General features: G+C 39.1%; 1 protein-coding gene across 10 annotated transcripts in view; it reads right to left on the bottom strand.

Moving 5' to 3' along the window:
* The window catches only part of DCTN1-p150 (dynactin subunit 1), a 128,044-nt gene that overhangs the window by 22,733 nt on the left and 88,312 nt on the right, over positions 1 to 16,999 (bottom strand). For all 10 annotated transcript variants that reach the window (XM_071680833.1, XM_071680826.1, XM_071680827.1 and 7 more), the window contains 4 exons: positions 11,728 to 11,828; positions 10,066 to 10,265; positions 9,490 to 9,615; positions 7,944 to 8,103 (listed from right to left, as the gene is read on the bottom strand). In XM_071680833.1, coding sequence (XP_071536934.1) covers positions 7,944 to 8,103; positions 9,490 to 9,615; positions 10,066 to 10,265; positions 11,728 to 11,828 — 587 coding nt within the window. The remainder of the gene's footprint in view (positions 1 to 7,943; positions 8,104 to 9,489; positions 9,616 to 10,065; positions 10,266 to 11,727; positions 11,829 to 16,999) is intronic.

Raw genomic sequence — 16,999 nt, 5'->3', positions numbered from 1 at the left:
TTAATTTAGAGATCAAGAAAGAATATGATGTGGTGACAAGTATACTTTATGAAAAGTGCTTAGGATACATGGGGCAAATAAGTTCCTGGGAAAGTTACGCATGTGTCCCTACAGGAAAGAAGGGTGAGTGGTTCCTAGTAAAGGTGGGTCTGTATAAATCTAATTCTAATAAAACCCCAGGACCCCTTTTAATAAATTGGAATGAGAAATTCTTTGATGAGAATACTCCTTTCCACCCTGTGACATACAGCCTCACCAAAGGTGACTTTTTGCTCATGGTGTTACTACTTACATGTGGAGTCCAGTACCACCACATTGCTTTGAGGATGTGAGATGTCACTTTGACCGTTGAATCTGATTATAATCAGGGTGAAGGGGGGAAGAAACGCTATTGTCATGAGAGTGAGAAGTAGGTTTCTATCATGCTGGAGATGGGGTAGCATGGCAGGTAAAGTAGTCGCTGTTTCTGGATAGCACAACTCTGTTGCCAAGGTCCAAAGGGAAACTCTTCAGTCTTGAGGTATGAGAGACATGAAGGACTGTGCCAAAGGTGAAAGTTAATGTCAGTGTGAAAAAAAAAAAAGTAATGAGGTGTAGTAAAGAGGTGGAAAAGGACTGCTTGAATGTAATATTAATCAAAGAGGTCCTGGGAATAGTGGGACATTTTAAGTGCTTGAAAGTGGACACTGCAGCAGATGGAACCATGAAAGCTGAAGCAAGTCATACGGTGGAAGTGTGGATTTAAGATCCTAGGCACATTTTGGAGTGTGTGGAAGGAAAAGTTAATGTCTGTAAATGCAAAGATGGTTATGACTGTAGTTAAAGCAGTCCTCACAGTTGTCTGGATGCACTGTCTTTGACCTTTAAAGCAAAAGATAGGAAGAAAGCAGAAGTGCTGGGAATTAGAAGACTGTGGATAAAATGGAATGCAGTACAGGATGATGTGTGAGAAATCACATCATTAAAACAGATGTTCTGGTAAGTGTGGTGTGACTGTAAGGGTTAACTAGGATGTGCTGAAATGGTTTAGTCTTATGGAGTGATGAGTGATGACTGACTAATCTAGTAGGAGATGGAAGGATGGAGTAAAGGAGGTTTTAGGATACTGGGATCTGAACATTCAATCTAAGATGGTGTGGAAAGGCACGCACAGGATAGCTTTGGAATAATGTGGAACAAACCACAGCATATGAATCTATCTATATCTCTAATGCCTGTTCCCTTCAGGAACTCCCTCGACGGGGGTGGCCACGGCAACAGAGTCTCCATAATTAGTGAACTCCAGTGCTACTTCTTAGCTAGTGAATGATAAGGACAAACTGTGGTTCAGTCAATGACACTTGGCAGTGGGTGACAGACTGGTCTTGGTGCAATATAGAACTTGTAGGTATTAGTGGGTAGGCAGCTAATGACCAGGGAGGTATTTTACCAGCACTACTTGCTTGGGTATCAGGAGGGATAGTGACACTTGCTTAGTGAGCCAGCAGTTCAGTGGTTGTCGAGTGGAACTCCTCTGACCTAGGTAGTTGTCTTTTCTTTCAGCCTCGCTAAAACGTGGACTACTGGCATTCTGCCCACAAACATGCAATCTCTTCTTGTCATACATAACACTTGACAACACTTAATTCACACAGCTCATTCTTCAAAACTCTATATTTTCCATAACTCTACCATTTTGGCAAAATGGTAGGATAAGTAGACAGAAGTAATAGGTAGGAACATTTAGCCATTATGTGACATTCATTTTTTCATTTCATTTCAAGCTAGAAGTTTCAGTTTTCTAAATTATTTCTTACATTTTTCATATGTATATATATGTATATGTGTGTGTTTGTGTATATGTGCGTATGTATGTGTATGTGTATATATTGTCCCTGGGGATGGGGGTGAAAGAATGCTTCCCACGCATTCCTCGCGTGTCGTGGAGGGCGACTGGAGGGGACAGGAGCGGGGGGCCAGAAATCCTCCCCTCCTTGCATTTTTTAACTTTCTAAAATGGGAAACAGATATTTTTTTTTTTCTTGCTTTGTCGCTGTCTCCCGCGTTTGCAAGGTAGCGCAAGGAAACAGACGAAAGAAATGGCCCAACCCACCCCCATACACATGTATATACATACGTCCACACACGCAAATATACATACCTAAACAGCTTTCCATGGTTTACCCCAGACGCTTCACATGCCCTAATTCAATCCACTGACAGCACGTCAACCCCGGTATACCACATCGATCCAATTCACTCTATTCCTTGCCCTCCTTTCACCTTCCTGCATGTTCAGGCCCCGATCACACAAAATCTTTTTCACTCCATCTTTCCACCTCCAATTTGGTCTCCCACTTCTCCTCGTTCCCTCCACCTCCGACACATATATCCTCTTGGTCAATCTTTCCTCACTCATTCACTCCATGTGCCCAAACCATTTCAAAACACCCTCTTCTGCTCTCTCAACCACGCTCTTTTTATTTCCACATATCTCTCTTACCCTTACGTTACTTACTCGATCAAACCACCTCACACCACACATTGTCCTCATACATCTCATTTCCAGCACATCCATCCTCCTGCGCACAACTCTATCCATAGCCCACGCCTCGCAACCATACAACATTGTTGGAACCACTATTCCTTCAAACATACCCATTTTTGCTTTCCGAGACAATGTTCTCGACTTCCACACATTCTTCAAGGCCCCCAGGATTTTCGCCCCCTCCCCCACCCTATGATCCACTTCCGCTTCCATGGTTCCATCCGCTGCCAGATCCACTCTCAGATATCTAAAACACTTTACTTCCTCCAGTTTTTCTCCATTCAAACTTACCTCCCAATTGACTTGACCCTCAAACCTACTGTACCTAATTACCTTGCTCTTATTCACATTTACTCTTAACTTTCTTCTTCCACACACTTTACCAAACTCAGTCACCAGCTTCTGCAGTTTCTCACATGAATGAGCCACCAGCGCTGTATCATCAGCGAACAACAACTGACTCACTTCCCAAGCTCTCTCATCCCCAACAGACTTCATACTTGCCCCTCTTTCCAAAACTCTTGCATTCACCTCCCTAACAACCCCATCCATAAACAAATTAAACAACCATGGAGACATCACACACCCCTGCCGCAAACCTACATTCACTGAGAACCAATCACTTTCCTCTCTTCCTACACGTACACATGCCTTACATCCTCGATAAAAACAGATATATATATATACATATATATATATATATATATATATATATATATATACATATATATATATTATCCCTGGGGATAGGGGAGAAAGAATACTTCCCACGTATTCCCTGCGTGTCGTAGAAGGTGACTAAAAGGGGAGGGAGCGGGGGGCTGGAAATCCTCCCCTCTCGTTTTTTTTTTTAATTTTCCAAAAGAAGGAACAGTCCTCTGTTCTTAACGCTACCTCGCTAATACGGGAAATGGTGAATAGTTTGAAAGAAAGAAATATATATATATATATATATATATATATATATATATATATATATATATATATATATATTTTTTTTTTTTGCCGCTGTCTCCCGCATTTGCGAGGTAGCGCAAGGAAACAGACAAAAGAAATGGCCCAACCCACCTCCATACACATGTATATACATACGTCCACACACGCAAATATACATACCTACACAGCTTTCCATGGTTTACCCCAGATGCTTCACATGCCTCGATTCAATCCACTGACAGCACGTCAACCCCGGTATACCACATCGATCCAATTCACTCTATTCCTTGCCCTCCTTTCACCCTCCTGCATGTTCAGGCCCCGATCACACAAAATCTTTTTCACTCCATCTTTCCACCTCCAATTTGGTCTCCCTCTTCTCCTCGTTCCCTCCACCTCCGACACATATATCCTCTTGGTCAATCTTTCCTCACTCATTCACTCCATGTGCCCAAACCATTTCAAAACACCCTCTTCTGCTCTCTCAACCACGCTCTTTTTATTTCCACACATCTCTCTTACCCTTACGTTACTCACTCGATCAAACCACCTCACACCACACATTGTCCTCAAACATCTCATTTCCAGCACATCCATCCTCCTGCGCACAACTCTATCCATAGCCCACGCCTCGCAACCATACAACATTGTTGGAACCACTATTCCTTCAAACATACCCATTTTTGCTTTCCGAGATAATGTTCTCGACTTCCACACATTCTTCACGGCCCCCAGAATTTTCGCCCCCTCCCCCACCCTATGATCCACTTCCGCTTCCATGGTTCCATCCGCTGCCAGATCCACTCCCAGATATCTAAAACACTTCACTTCCTCCAGTTTTTCTCCATTCAAACTCACCTCCCAATTGACTTGACCCTCAAACCTACTGTACCTAATAACCTTGGTCTTATTCACATTTACTCTTAACTTTCTTCTTCCACACACTTTACCAAACTCAGTCACCAGCTTCTGCAGTTTCTCACATGAATCAGCCACCAGCGCTGTATCATCAGCGAACAACAACTGACTCACTTCCCAAGCTCTCTCATCCCCAACAGACTTCATACTTGCCCCTCTTTCCAAAACTCTTGCATTTACCTCCCTAACAACCCCATCCATAAACAAATTAAACAACCATGGAGACATCACACACCCCTGCCGCAAACCTACATTCACTGAGAACCAATCACTTTCCTCTCTTCCTACACGTACACATGCCTTACATCCTCGATAAAAACTTTTCACTGCTTCTAACAACTTTCCTCCCACACCATATATTCTTAATACCTTCCACAGAGCATCTCTATCAACTCTATCATATGCCTTCTCCAGATCCATAAATGCTACATACAAATCCATTTGCTTTTCTAAGTATTTCTCACATACATTCTTCAAAGCAAACACCTGATCCACACATCCTCTACCACTTCTGAAACCACACTGCTCTTCCCCAATCTGATGCTCTGTACATGCCTTCACCCTCTCAATCAATACCCTCCCATATAATTTACCAGAAATACTCAACAAACTTATACCTCTGTAATTTGAGCACTCACTCTTATCCCCTTTGCCTTTGTACAATGGCACTATGCACGCATTCCGCCAATCCTCAGGCACCTCACCATGAGTCATACATACATTAAATAACCTTAACAACCAGTCAACAATACAGTCACCCCCTTTTTTAATAAATTCCACTGCAATACCATCCAAACCTGCTGCCTTGCCGGCTTTCATCTTCCGCAAAGCTTTCACTACCTCTTCTCTGTTTACCAAATCATTTTCCCTAACCCTCTCACTTTGCACACCACCTCGACCAAAACACCCTATATCTGCCACTCTATCATCAAACACATTCAACAAACCTTCAAAATACTCACTCCATCTCCTTCTCACATCACCACTACTTGTTATCACCTCCCCATTTGCGCCCTTCACTGAAGTTCCCATTTGCTCCCTTGTCTTACGCACTTTATTTACCTCCTTCCAGAACATCTTTTTATTCTCCCTAAAATTTAATGATACTCTCTCACCCCAACTCTCATTTGCCCTCTTTTTCACCTCTTGCACCTTTCTCTTGACCTCCTGTCTCTTTCTTTTATACATCTCCCACTCAATTGCATTTTTTCCCTGCAAAAATCGTCCAAATGCCTCTCTCTTCTCTTTCACTAATACTCTTACTTCTTCATCCCACCACTCACTACCCTTTCTAATCAACCCACCTCCCACTCTTCTCATGCCACAAGTATCTTTTGCGCAATCCATCACTGATTCCCTAAATACATCCCATTCCTCCCCCATTCCCCTTACTTCCATTGTTCTCACCTTTTTCCATTCTGTACTCAGTCTCTCCTGGTACTTCCTCACACAGGTCTCCTTCCCAAGCTCACTTACTCTCACCACCCTCTTCACCCCAACATTCACTCTTCTTTTCTCAAAACCCATACAAATCTTCACCTTAGCCTCCACAAGATAATGATCAGACATCCCTCCAGTTGCACCTCTCAGCACATTAACATCCAAAAGTCTCTCTTTCGCGCGCCTGTCAATTAACACGTAATCCAATAACACTCTCTGGCCATCTCTCCTACTTACATAAGTATACTTATGTATATCTCGCTTTTTAAACCAGGTATTCCCAATCATCAGTCCTTTTTCAGCACATAAATCTACAAGCTCTTCACCATTTCCATTTACAACACTGAACACCCCATGTATACCAATTATTCCCTCAACTGCCACATTACTCACCTTTGCATTCAAATCACCCATCACTATAACCCGGTCTCGTGCATCAAAACCACTAACACACTCATTCAGCTGCTCCCAAAACACTTGCCTCTCATGATCTTTCTTCTCATGCCCAGGTGCATATGCACCAATAATCACCCACCTCTCTCCATCAACTTTCAGTTTTACCCATATTAATCGAGAATTTACTTTCTTACATTCTATCACATACTCCCACAACTCCTGTTTCAGGAGTACTGCTACTCCTTCCCTTGCTCTCGTCCTCTCACTAACCCCTGACTTTACTCCCCAGACATTCCCAAACCACTCTTCCCCTTTACCCTTGAGCTTCGTTTCACTCAGAGCCAAAACATCCAGGTTCCTTTCCTCAAACATACTACCTATCTCTCCTTTTTTCACATCTTGGTTACATCCACACACATTTAGGCACCCCACTCTGAGCCTTCGAGGAGGATGAGCACTCCCCGCGTGACTCCTTCTTCTGTTTCCCATTTTAGAAAGTTAATACAAGGAGGGGAGGATTTCTGGCCCCCCGCTCCCGTCCCCTCTAGTCGCTTTCTACGACACGCGAGGAATACGTGGGAAGTATTCTTTCACCCCTATCCCCAGGGATAATATACATATATATACACATATACACATACACACACATACACATACATACGCACATATACACACACACACACATACATATATATACATATGAAAAATGTAAGAAACAATTTAGAAAACTGAAACTTCTAGCTTGAAATGAATGAAAAAATGAATGTCACATAATGGTTCAACCTCTGGCTATGGAAAAAGGAAATGTATAATTTATTTACACAAACGTCAATAGCAGTTCTCATCAATTTAACCACTGTATCAATAAGCTTCAATGTCTAAGCTACATTTTTCTCCAATTTCACTATTTTCTTGTCAAAACACCATGTATGAAAACTATCACTCCAGTAACACAACTATAAACATTTACTTCCCCTTTAAAAAATAATATATATATATTATCCCTGGGGATAGGGGAGAAAGAATACTTCCCACATATTCCCTGCATGTCGTAGACGGCGACTAAAAGGGGGGGGAGCGGGTGGCTGGAAATCCTCCCCTCTCGTTTTTTTAATTTTCCAAAAGAAGGAACAGAGAAGGGGGCCAGGTGAGGATATTCCCTCTAAGGCCCAGTCCTCTGTTCTTAACGCTACCTCGCTAATGCGGGAAATGGCGAATAGTATGAAAAAAAAAAAAAAAAATTTAGGCAGGGGCATTAGGTAGAAATTTTTAGGTAGAAGTAGTTAGAAAGAGCATTAGATAGAAGTAGTCAGCAGGAACATCAGGTAATAGCCCCATCAAACACTACGCTAGAGTTGCCCTCTCCTACTGACCTGTTAGGGGTGAGGCACTAAAGGCTAAGAAGTGGTACTTGAGTTCACTAGCTATGGAGACTCTATTGCCATGGCCACCCCTTTGAGGGAGTTCCAATTGGAACAAGCAACAGAGATACAGATAGAAAGATAGATATATAGGACAGCTAATGACTTGTTTATGTATTCCTGATGCTATTATACAAGTAAGAAAAGCAATTAGAGAAAAAAATCTATGGCTAACAACATATTCTAATGTCTTTTCTTCATACTCATCAGGAACTATATACCTTACAGTTTGCTGCTCTGGGATAGTGAAGACATATAATAAAATTCCTTCTCCCTTCTCTAAAATAATATAAAACAGAACAAACCTGCTCCTGAAGGTCTGAGATAGTCTGCTCCAGCTGGGCAACTTGTGAGGCCAGCTTGTCTCTAGCTCGATTTAGTTCGATAAATTCTGTCTTCTTTGTCTCCATATCCTTCTGGAGCCTCTGCAGTTCATGTTTGTCATGTGCCGATAAGTCACGCATTCTGAAAAAAGGAATACATAAAAATACTACAATATTCCCATATAATTTAGATGGTGTATTGTCTTTAATTTCTAATGCATTTCAAATGTTTTATAATGCCCTAGGAAATGATTTCATGTCTAAAACAATGAGTGCAATGGAAAATGAACTAAGTAACCATTACTATCACTGGATGTCAATGGTTACGAACAATATCTTAACATTCTACCTAACAGCAGTAACTAATATAAAGAAATCATACTCAGCTGTCCATAAAATAATTTAGGGTATATAGTCTATCCCTAGCAACCATGAAAGCACAAAGAAAGAAGAGCCCATAGTGATGCTGTCCCAGTAAAATAATATGGTAGGGAGGAAATGCAAATCTATCAAAGAAAAAGAAACACTTTTACCTTTTATGTCTGGTCACCAAATCTAAAGAAGAACAAAGATCTAATTGAGACAGTACAGAAAAGAGAAACAGAGGTTACTTGATCTGAGAGTATTCATACTGATTTAATACTGTATAAATGGGTAATTACATGTACTAGTTTTGTCAGAATATTTGGAAAAGCCACAACTAGATCACTAAGTACTGTCCTTAAAGACAGCACTGAAGGTAACAATAAAAAAATGATTATAAATACTTAACAAAGCAATTTAAAAAAGTGATACTGCTATGTGGTACGGCACCTTATTCATTTTTCAATGCTTGCTTAAATCGGAAAAAAGAGGCAAACTGAATCACATTTTCAAAACAAAATGATAACTATGTTGACCTAACAATTCCCACCATCCCAGAGCAAGTAGGAATCTCATTTGAGGGGACACATCAAGTATTGAGTGGGGTATGACAAATCATTTCCCTCCTACTGAAAAAAAAAAGATAATTCAAATTGATCTTACTGCCCAAAAGTCTACCAGTTTTTACAAGAGCCTAATATGCAACAGCAAGTTATATCACATGCAAAAAAGCAATTCTGTAAATGCAACAGTAACCCCTTCAATTTCAGGAGGTTTCCCTGATGGTCATAGAGACCATGATAACTCTTACAGAGATTAATATAAGAGCCCTCAAACTCAAACTTTTTCAACTTTCTGAGAACTTTTGCAGTTGTTAGCTAATGTTTTCAAGGACTATAACCAACTAATCCATAAAACGCAGCTGCAGTATAACAGTGGATAATATGCTGATCTGGTTTTCCAAATAATTGGGTTCACTACCTTTACAAAACAAGACTGCCTTGCAAGAGTGCTTCATGTGTTGCTGAATCAAAAGTTTTACACACACACACACACACATATCCACATCATGCCCTTAAAATGTGCCACATAATAACATAGAAATATTCTTTTCACAATCTTTTACTGTCTCCTAAGCAGTACAAGAAACCCAAGCATTGCTTACTTTACAAGAGTTTCACGGAGGCGGCTGTTTTGTTGCTCCAGCTGTTTGACCTGCAAGGATGAGGCACCAGATTCCCCGGGGGTAGTACTGCCACTCATCTCAGTACGTAGTATCTCCAAATCCAACCTGAAATTTGGACAAGAAACAAAAGGAGTTGAATGGTTTGTCAACAACTGGTAGCCAATACTAAAAAATTCAAATGAAGACTCTTTCAGAGATACCCCATCACAAAAGAATTTATTTTTCAAGAATTGAAATATGTTATGAGATAAGATGAAGTTAGAGTATTCACACTGGCCATATAAAGCTTACATTATGGTTAGATTAATTTCTCTGCTAAACTCTCTAAACATCTAATAGAAAGCCCTGGTATTTTTCTTTGAGATATAAAAAACAACAGCAAATTAGATCTCTGGGTTCTAAGTATGCATGGATAGTAACATGATATCTTTCCACCTAATTGAAATCCTAAATCTACAACTAAACTATACAAAAACAATCAGAATTCCTAACTACCTATTCATTTATCTATCTATGTACTTATTAATTTTGTTTTTGTAAAACACAAATACTCACGTGAGCTCCTCAACTTTTTCTCTTGCTTGGTCCAGTTCCAGTTGCAAAGTTTCTGCCTTCTCTTCTGCCATTTCTTTGTCAAGTGTGAGCATCTCAACATTCTCTGATAGCTCCTGAGTGTCCTCCATGTGGCGATCTCGAGTCTCCATGGCTTCCCGGGCCTCGGCTTTGGCCTTCTGCAACTCACGCTGCAGCTGGGCCTGATGTTAATATTTCAACTTTGAGTCACTAGTATCTGCCATATACATCTTCATTCAAGGTAAAATAATTTGTTTGAAATATAATCTGACAGCTTAAAAGCTGTCTTTACTTAAAAAAAAAAAGCACAATTACAATCACCAAACTTTTCAGTGCTCATCTTTGTGAATTTTCTGCACACTTACTATCACATACTCATTCCCTCTGTCAATTCACTTTGCTTTTGCTCTTTCATTATGTATTCCTCCTCACCCCAACATAATATCCATAAACCTTTAGCACTCCCTTACTTTATTAGCCATTCCCTTTCCAAGACTTTATATCTGATCTTCTCATTACTTTATCCATTCTCCTAAAGCCTAATCATTTAGAAAACCCTGTTACAGACCCACATTCTATGAACATCCAATTAATACATGTGATGAACCTTATCTTTTTCTGAGATTTAGGTGAGGGAAGGGCCTGAGGCCTCAGAACCAATAATCTGAAACCTGTCAAGGACTTGGACAATATATTCTAGAGATGCACTTAGCTTATGCATGCCCAAGTGCAATGAATGGAGGGGAAGAGGGATGGTATGCATGGTGCATGGCCTCAGCCCACCTAATCTGAGCTCGAAGGAGTTTCTTTGGATTACAGTGTTTTGTGACAGGTGGCAATCACAGGTAATCAAAATTTAATAGCAACAAAAAAATTATCACTTCTCATGGATGTCAAATCCTTGGATAGTTATTTACTTTGCTTCATATATATATAATAATCATTTTTCAAAACTTCCAGTTTTCACTGTAATTTATCCTTATTTCAATGAACCTCAACCCACTTTCATTCCAATTCCTAATACAGTCCTTCTGACCATTAATCACACCCTCATTTTTTCTATCTTTTATAATCACATCCTCTTCTTGTGATCTACCATTATGTCTATCTTTTATAATCACATCCTCTTCTTGTGATCTACCATTATGTCCTCATTAATGCTAACATTCTACATCATAAAATAGTAAGCTTAACCTTTTCCTATTAACCCTTAATTCCTTCTCATTCCACTATGTTGTTCCTCTCTTCCTCAACCATTATTATCTCACCTCAGTTTACAAATTGCAAAACAGAAAATCCTTAAAGTTCTAATACATCTCATTCAATCCTTCATATTCTCTCCCTGGCAATGACTTTATTTTGCTTCATATGATCTGTGAAGCTATGTCCTAAAATCTATCCTTGTTCCAATTCAAGAACAGTTCTACTTTATAAAGTACCACTTGATCATGCATCTCTCATTCAGATACTTTCCATTAGTATTCAACATAATTTGTAACTTTACTATCCACAATTATGCGACATTCTTGTCATGATACTCTTCTACTTAGTTTTGAAAAATTATTTCTTCCTGAGGGACATGTGCACATTCAACAGGTTACATTAAAATCACCATCACGTGTGGTTGTGTCTCAATGCTCTAACCTGGGACTCCATGATACGAGACTTGAACTCCACCAGCTGTTCAAGCTGCAGCTTCATCTTCTCTCCTTCCTTCAGCTTTTCCTTGTCTTGAGCTCTCTTCACTGTAAATAGATTGTGCAACTAAAGTAATCACTCAGCACTATCTGTAGCTAATGATACTAAATATTTTGAAAAACTTTTTGTCACAAATGCTAATTCCTGCCATACAGCAGGATAACAAATCATATGGTGTAGCAATTCTAACATATACATATCAAAAAGTTAAATTAATGTTGAATCAAGATTGTTTCACTTGCCCTTTAAGTATAATCTATAATCTACTTATAAATCAATAAGTCCAGTAAATTCAGATATGTACCCACATTTAGGGTCCTCAGAAAACTGCTATGGGAGACTATTTATCATGTCAAATAATGCCAAAATTCATGAGTGAATTCTTTTTAAAATGGAAATGCCAACATATGTAAGTAAACACAGCAAGTTTCTCTCTAAATACACCTTAAAATTCTTTGTGCCAGAACTCATCAAGATCAACAATGCCTACATTAATGACCAAGAGAAAATACCCTTGATGCATAAATACGGGTGTTCATAATGTCTATGCGAAGAAAAAATAAAATGTTGAATTAAGACCCTAAATATCAGTAATACCAATGTAATAATAATGCCCAGTGGCTATTTGGAAAGAAAGCCAAAACAGATATTAGATTCTCTCTGAGTATTGACATAGTTCATAATTTTGGTAAATTGATCGACAGAACAGAGTACTTGATCATCACCCTTCTATAAGTTACATACCTCCCATTGTAACAACAGGTAAAGGTTCTCCACATATTACCAAAAGCAACAAAGCATAGCAATAATGTAATCCCATTATATCTAAGAGAAAAAAAATATGCCACCCCCCAAAAATATATTCTGTACAATAAGGTAGTTTTTATGCAAGAGATCGGGTAATAGTAATGGATAATTTGAATGCAAGTGTTGGTAATATGGCAGTTAAAGTCTGAGAAACTTGAAAATTTCAGCAAAGTGCAGTGCTCAGATTTTCAAGTTCTTCGGATTTGAATGAAAATTTCTGTTTATATATTAATCCTTATGGTAGTTAAGTAATCAATGACCTTGAAAATCTGAGCAAAATGCAATTTTCTAGATTTTTTTAAAATCATGGATTTTATTGGAAATTTCTGCATAGATGCTATCAAGCGTGCTGAATAAGAATCTGTGGTCCAAGCCTAACATTACACCAATTAGTCGAGTAATTCTCCCCTATCCCTGGGGATAGGGGAGAAAGAATACTTCCCACGTATTCCCTGCGTGTCGTAGAAGGCGACTAAAAGGGAAGGGAGCGGGTGGCTGGAAATCCTCCCCTCTCATTTTTTTTTTTTTTAATTTTCCAAAAGAAGGAACAGAGAAGGGGGCCAAGTGAGGATAATCCCTCAAAGGCCCAGTCCTCTGTTCTTAACGCTACCTCGCTAATGCGGGAAATGGCGAATAGTATGAAAGAAAGAAAAGCATAAATATAGCAACAATGTGTGGTTGTGTTTGACATTTTGACATTGTAATATCCTCTCTTAAGTCAAAGATCAAATAACACAGCACATCTTCATTAAATTCATGCATCTGGAATTTGCTAGTTGATTGATGAGTGCCGGACAGAAAAATATGCATACATCATTCTCAGCAGTGAGTGGGGCATTACCTACCACAACAAAAACTAGGACTATGACATTAGTCGAACCTGCACAAAATGACACTGAAGCTGCAGGTCTATCCATTTGCATACTCAGATCCTGTATCTGTTCCCGTTAACTATATACTTTGCAAACTCAGCTCTACATCACAGTACTACCATATAAACTCACGGGCAAGACCTTGTAACTTAGACTGGGTACATAGCCAAAAGCACACTGATATATTAAAATGTTCTCCCAGTTGAATGTCCCTTATGACACCTCCCCAAACTAGTGATACTTTGAAGACTGACCATTTCTCAGTAAATAAATTTCTAAAGGATACAGAGGAAAATAAGACCTTAAATCATGCATTTAAAGTTTATAAGTCTCATCTGTAAAGGACTGTCAAAAGAAGCAACCCTAAAAACTTTTCCTTCAGGATGGGCCTGTGATGGATAAAAACCATTGTAGTGTTTATGTATATACATACATATGTTTGTGGGTTGGGCCATTCTTTTGTCTGTTTCCTTGTGCTACCTCGCTAACGTGGGAGACGGCGATTAAGTATAATAAAAAAAATTAAGTTATATCTGATCAAAAGCTGTTTAACTTGAAAATATCATCTCTAGAGATTTTAGGTATCAAAAAATATGATGAGTCATACAGTATTTCATGTATCTTATTCAAAAGCATTCCTCATCCTTTTTCTTTCTTGCTGCTTATTTAGTCTTTACATAACTTAATTCCTATGCACGGCTTATGCTATACAGGTGTCTCTTGATTTACACATGTATTATTTACACCATTTTTACAACAATGCACATGAGCCATTCAAATATTCTTAATCAAAACAGGCTTAAATTTGAAATAATGTGATCACCACTGGACTGGTAGCATGATGGAGGAGCACTTCAAACACCGTGAGAGAAGTGCACGTACATGTGGTGTGGATACAGTCTATACCCATGGAGTGCTACAGCATTCTGTGCTGCAGTATACTGTATAATGAACATGTTTTTCCCTAACACCATGGACCAATGTTTTGCCCCTAACACCATGCACCAACGGATCTGTTAAGTTCTCTCGGTAGTAGAGGTACTAACAAGTGTGAGGCCATCACCACTGAGGTTAAGATGGATGTATTCAAATATGAGAGGGGTAAATCAACAGCTGATACTAAGTGTAATCTTGGAAGCTGTGAATCTACTTTACAGAAAATTCATCATAGTGCTCAGATGATCTATAAAAGTGTCAAGAGTGGAATATCAATCAATGCATCTAAGACTTTGCATTCCTCAAGTTTGATTATGGAGATAATGGAAAGTATGTTAAGCACATGGATCATACACCACACTAATGAAAATGTTCCCATCAGTATGTTTGTGATACAGGCAAAGGTCCAGATTATATATGATGACTTGGCAGCTGAAGCAGGGGCAGAAATGACATTCAAGCAAGGTCCAGTTGGTTTGCTAATTTTGGAAAACATTACAATTACCACAACATCAGGATGACTGGTGAGGCTGATTCCACTAATGTCATTGCTGTGAAAATTTTCCCATGACCCTCGAGATAATTATCAAGGGCAGTGGTTATTCTCCTAAGCAGATCTTTAAAGTGGACAAGACTGGATTCTCTTCAAGGAGAATGCCTTCAAGAGAATACATGTCCCATGAAGAAATGACTACATTAGGATTCAAATTTTTTTTATCTTTTGTTTTCATTAATAGAATTCAATGTACAGCATGTATATTATAGTATTTCATATTTCCTGGTACATGTGTACAGTAGTTTTTCACTATTACAGTCCCAGTAGAAAAGCTGGTATGCCATACTTACAGTGTGACTCATCATATAAAAATATCGATAAACAAAATAAAACAGGTACTCACCCCCTTAGTACTTTGCAAGATGTCTCTTGGCCTTAATACAATCCTGAAGGCATCTGGGAACAGATGCAACAAGGTGCTGAAGGTATGTAGGGTCAAGGTTATCCCAAATATCCTGGATGACAGCCTGGAGCTTATGAATGCAGGATGTATCCCACCTACACAACTGACTTTATAATAGACTACAAGTTCCCAATAGCGTTAAAGTCAGGTGAGTTCCCTTGCCAGTCCTGAACGTATATCACGCCACAAAATGCAAACCAGTCACGTATCAATTTTGAAGTGAGGCATGGTGCACCATCTTGCATAAAATTTCACAACCAGTCTTCTCAAAACAGTCAGACAATTCATCACATATCAGCTCCAGGTATCGATTCAGATTCATTGTCACATTTCGAGGTAAAAACAGACTTCCAACATCATTATAGCCAAAAGCCCCCCAAACCATAAGTGAGTTCAGAAATTTTACAGTTGCTTGAATGTACTCAGGATTGTATGAGTCACTACCTGGCCTCTGGTACACTTTGCCTCTATAGCTGCCAATAACATCAAATGTACGCTAACCAGGCCACAACACTTCCTTCCACTTTCCATTGTCCCACTGCAAATATTTCTCAGCAAATGCAAGCCTATTCTTGCACTGGTGGTCTGCCAGAAGCAATTTCTTAAGAAGCATACACCTCTTGAATTTCAAGTCATCATGAAACAGGCTATGAAAAGTACATACAGACACATGACCAAGTATCCTAGGCCTGTTTTCCTTTAACTGTTGTGCTGCAATACATGGATTCTTGTCTACTTGACATTGGATAATCTTCAGAGTGTGATGGGAAGTGATATGAGGTCGTCCAGGTCATGTCTTCTGGGTAGATATGTTAAAGCCACCACCATCAACAAAGAGCTTCATCCATCTTTGCACAATTCGTAATGCCAGACCTGTAGTTTATGCTATTTCTTTATCACACTTTCCTGCCTTGTACAAGGGTACAATAGCAGCAACATATTCTTTAGAAAAGTACTTAGGGCCAGGCAATGCAGCACAAATCCACCACAAAGCACATGTGGATAAGGTAAAAAGCACATGTCATGGGGACAACAGAAAAAAATCATCAACCCACTACAATAGCTCAAGGCAAACTGACCACCACCTGTTGCAATCAAGAGGTTCCCCTCTCTCCACCAACATCCATGAGCTGCCCTAGTATTTTTTTGTCATTTCAGAGTCCTGTTTTGGGGGTATGATACAAACAGGTGAAAAATGTTGGCACATGCCCGATCACACCAATTTTTCCTGCCAGGAATGTATAATATTTGGTGCTGTATTACTAATAAAAACCCCTTATCTCCACAATTTACATTATTTAAATTGTGACTTACATTTTCAAGAAAATAAATATTGCATAAATCAAGGGAACTGTATTTGAATGTCCAATTCCTAAAAATTTCAATAATACTCTTCTCCCACAAATATACCTGTTATCACAAATCATATATTCATTTACACTAATAAAACTAGCACAAGACAGTAACAAAAATAGACGAAATCTGATAACAACTTCACTGAGATAATGCAAAATGAAATTAGCTTTATCTAATCTCTATGACAGATACCAAATGTTTTTAACAAAAATTTTTGATATTTGCCTGAGAAATTATCATAAGAGCATCTACAGCATCAAAACTATTAAATAAGAAATAGCAAAACAC

The sequence above is a fragment of the Panulirus ornatus genome, chromosome 32 (genome assembly GCF_036320965.1).
Source record: "Panulirus ornatus isolate Po-2019 chromosome 32, ASM3632096v1, whole genome shotgun sequence".
Classification (NCBI taxonomy): domain Eukaryota; kingdom Metazoa; phylum Arthropoda; class Malacostraca; order Decapoda; family Palinuridae; genus Panulirus; species Panulirus ornatus.
Note: the sequence above shows the minus strand (reverse complement) of the source record. Positions and strands in the feature narration are given on the sequence as shown.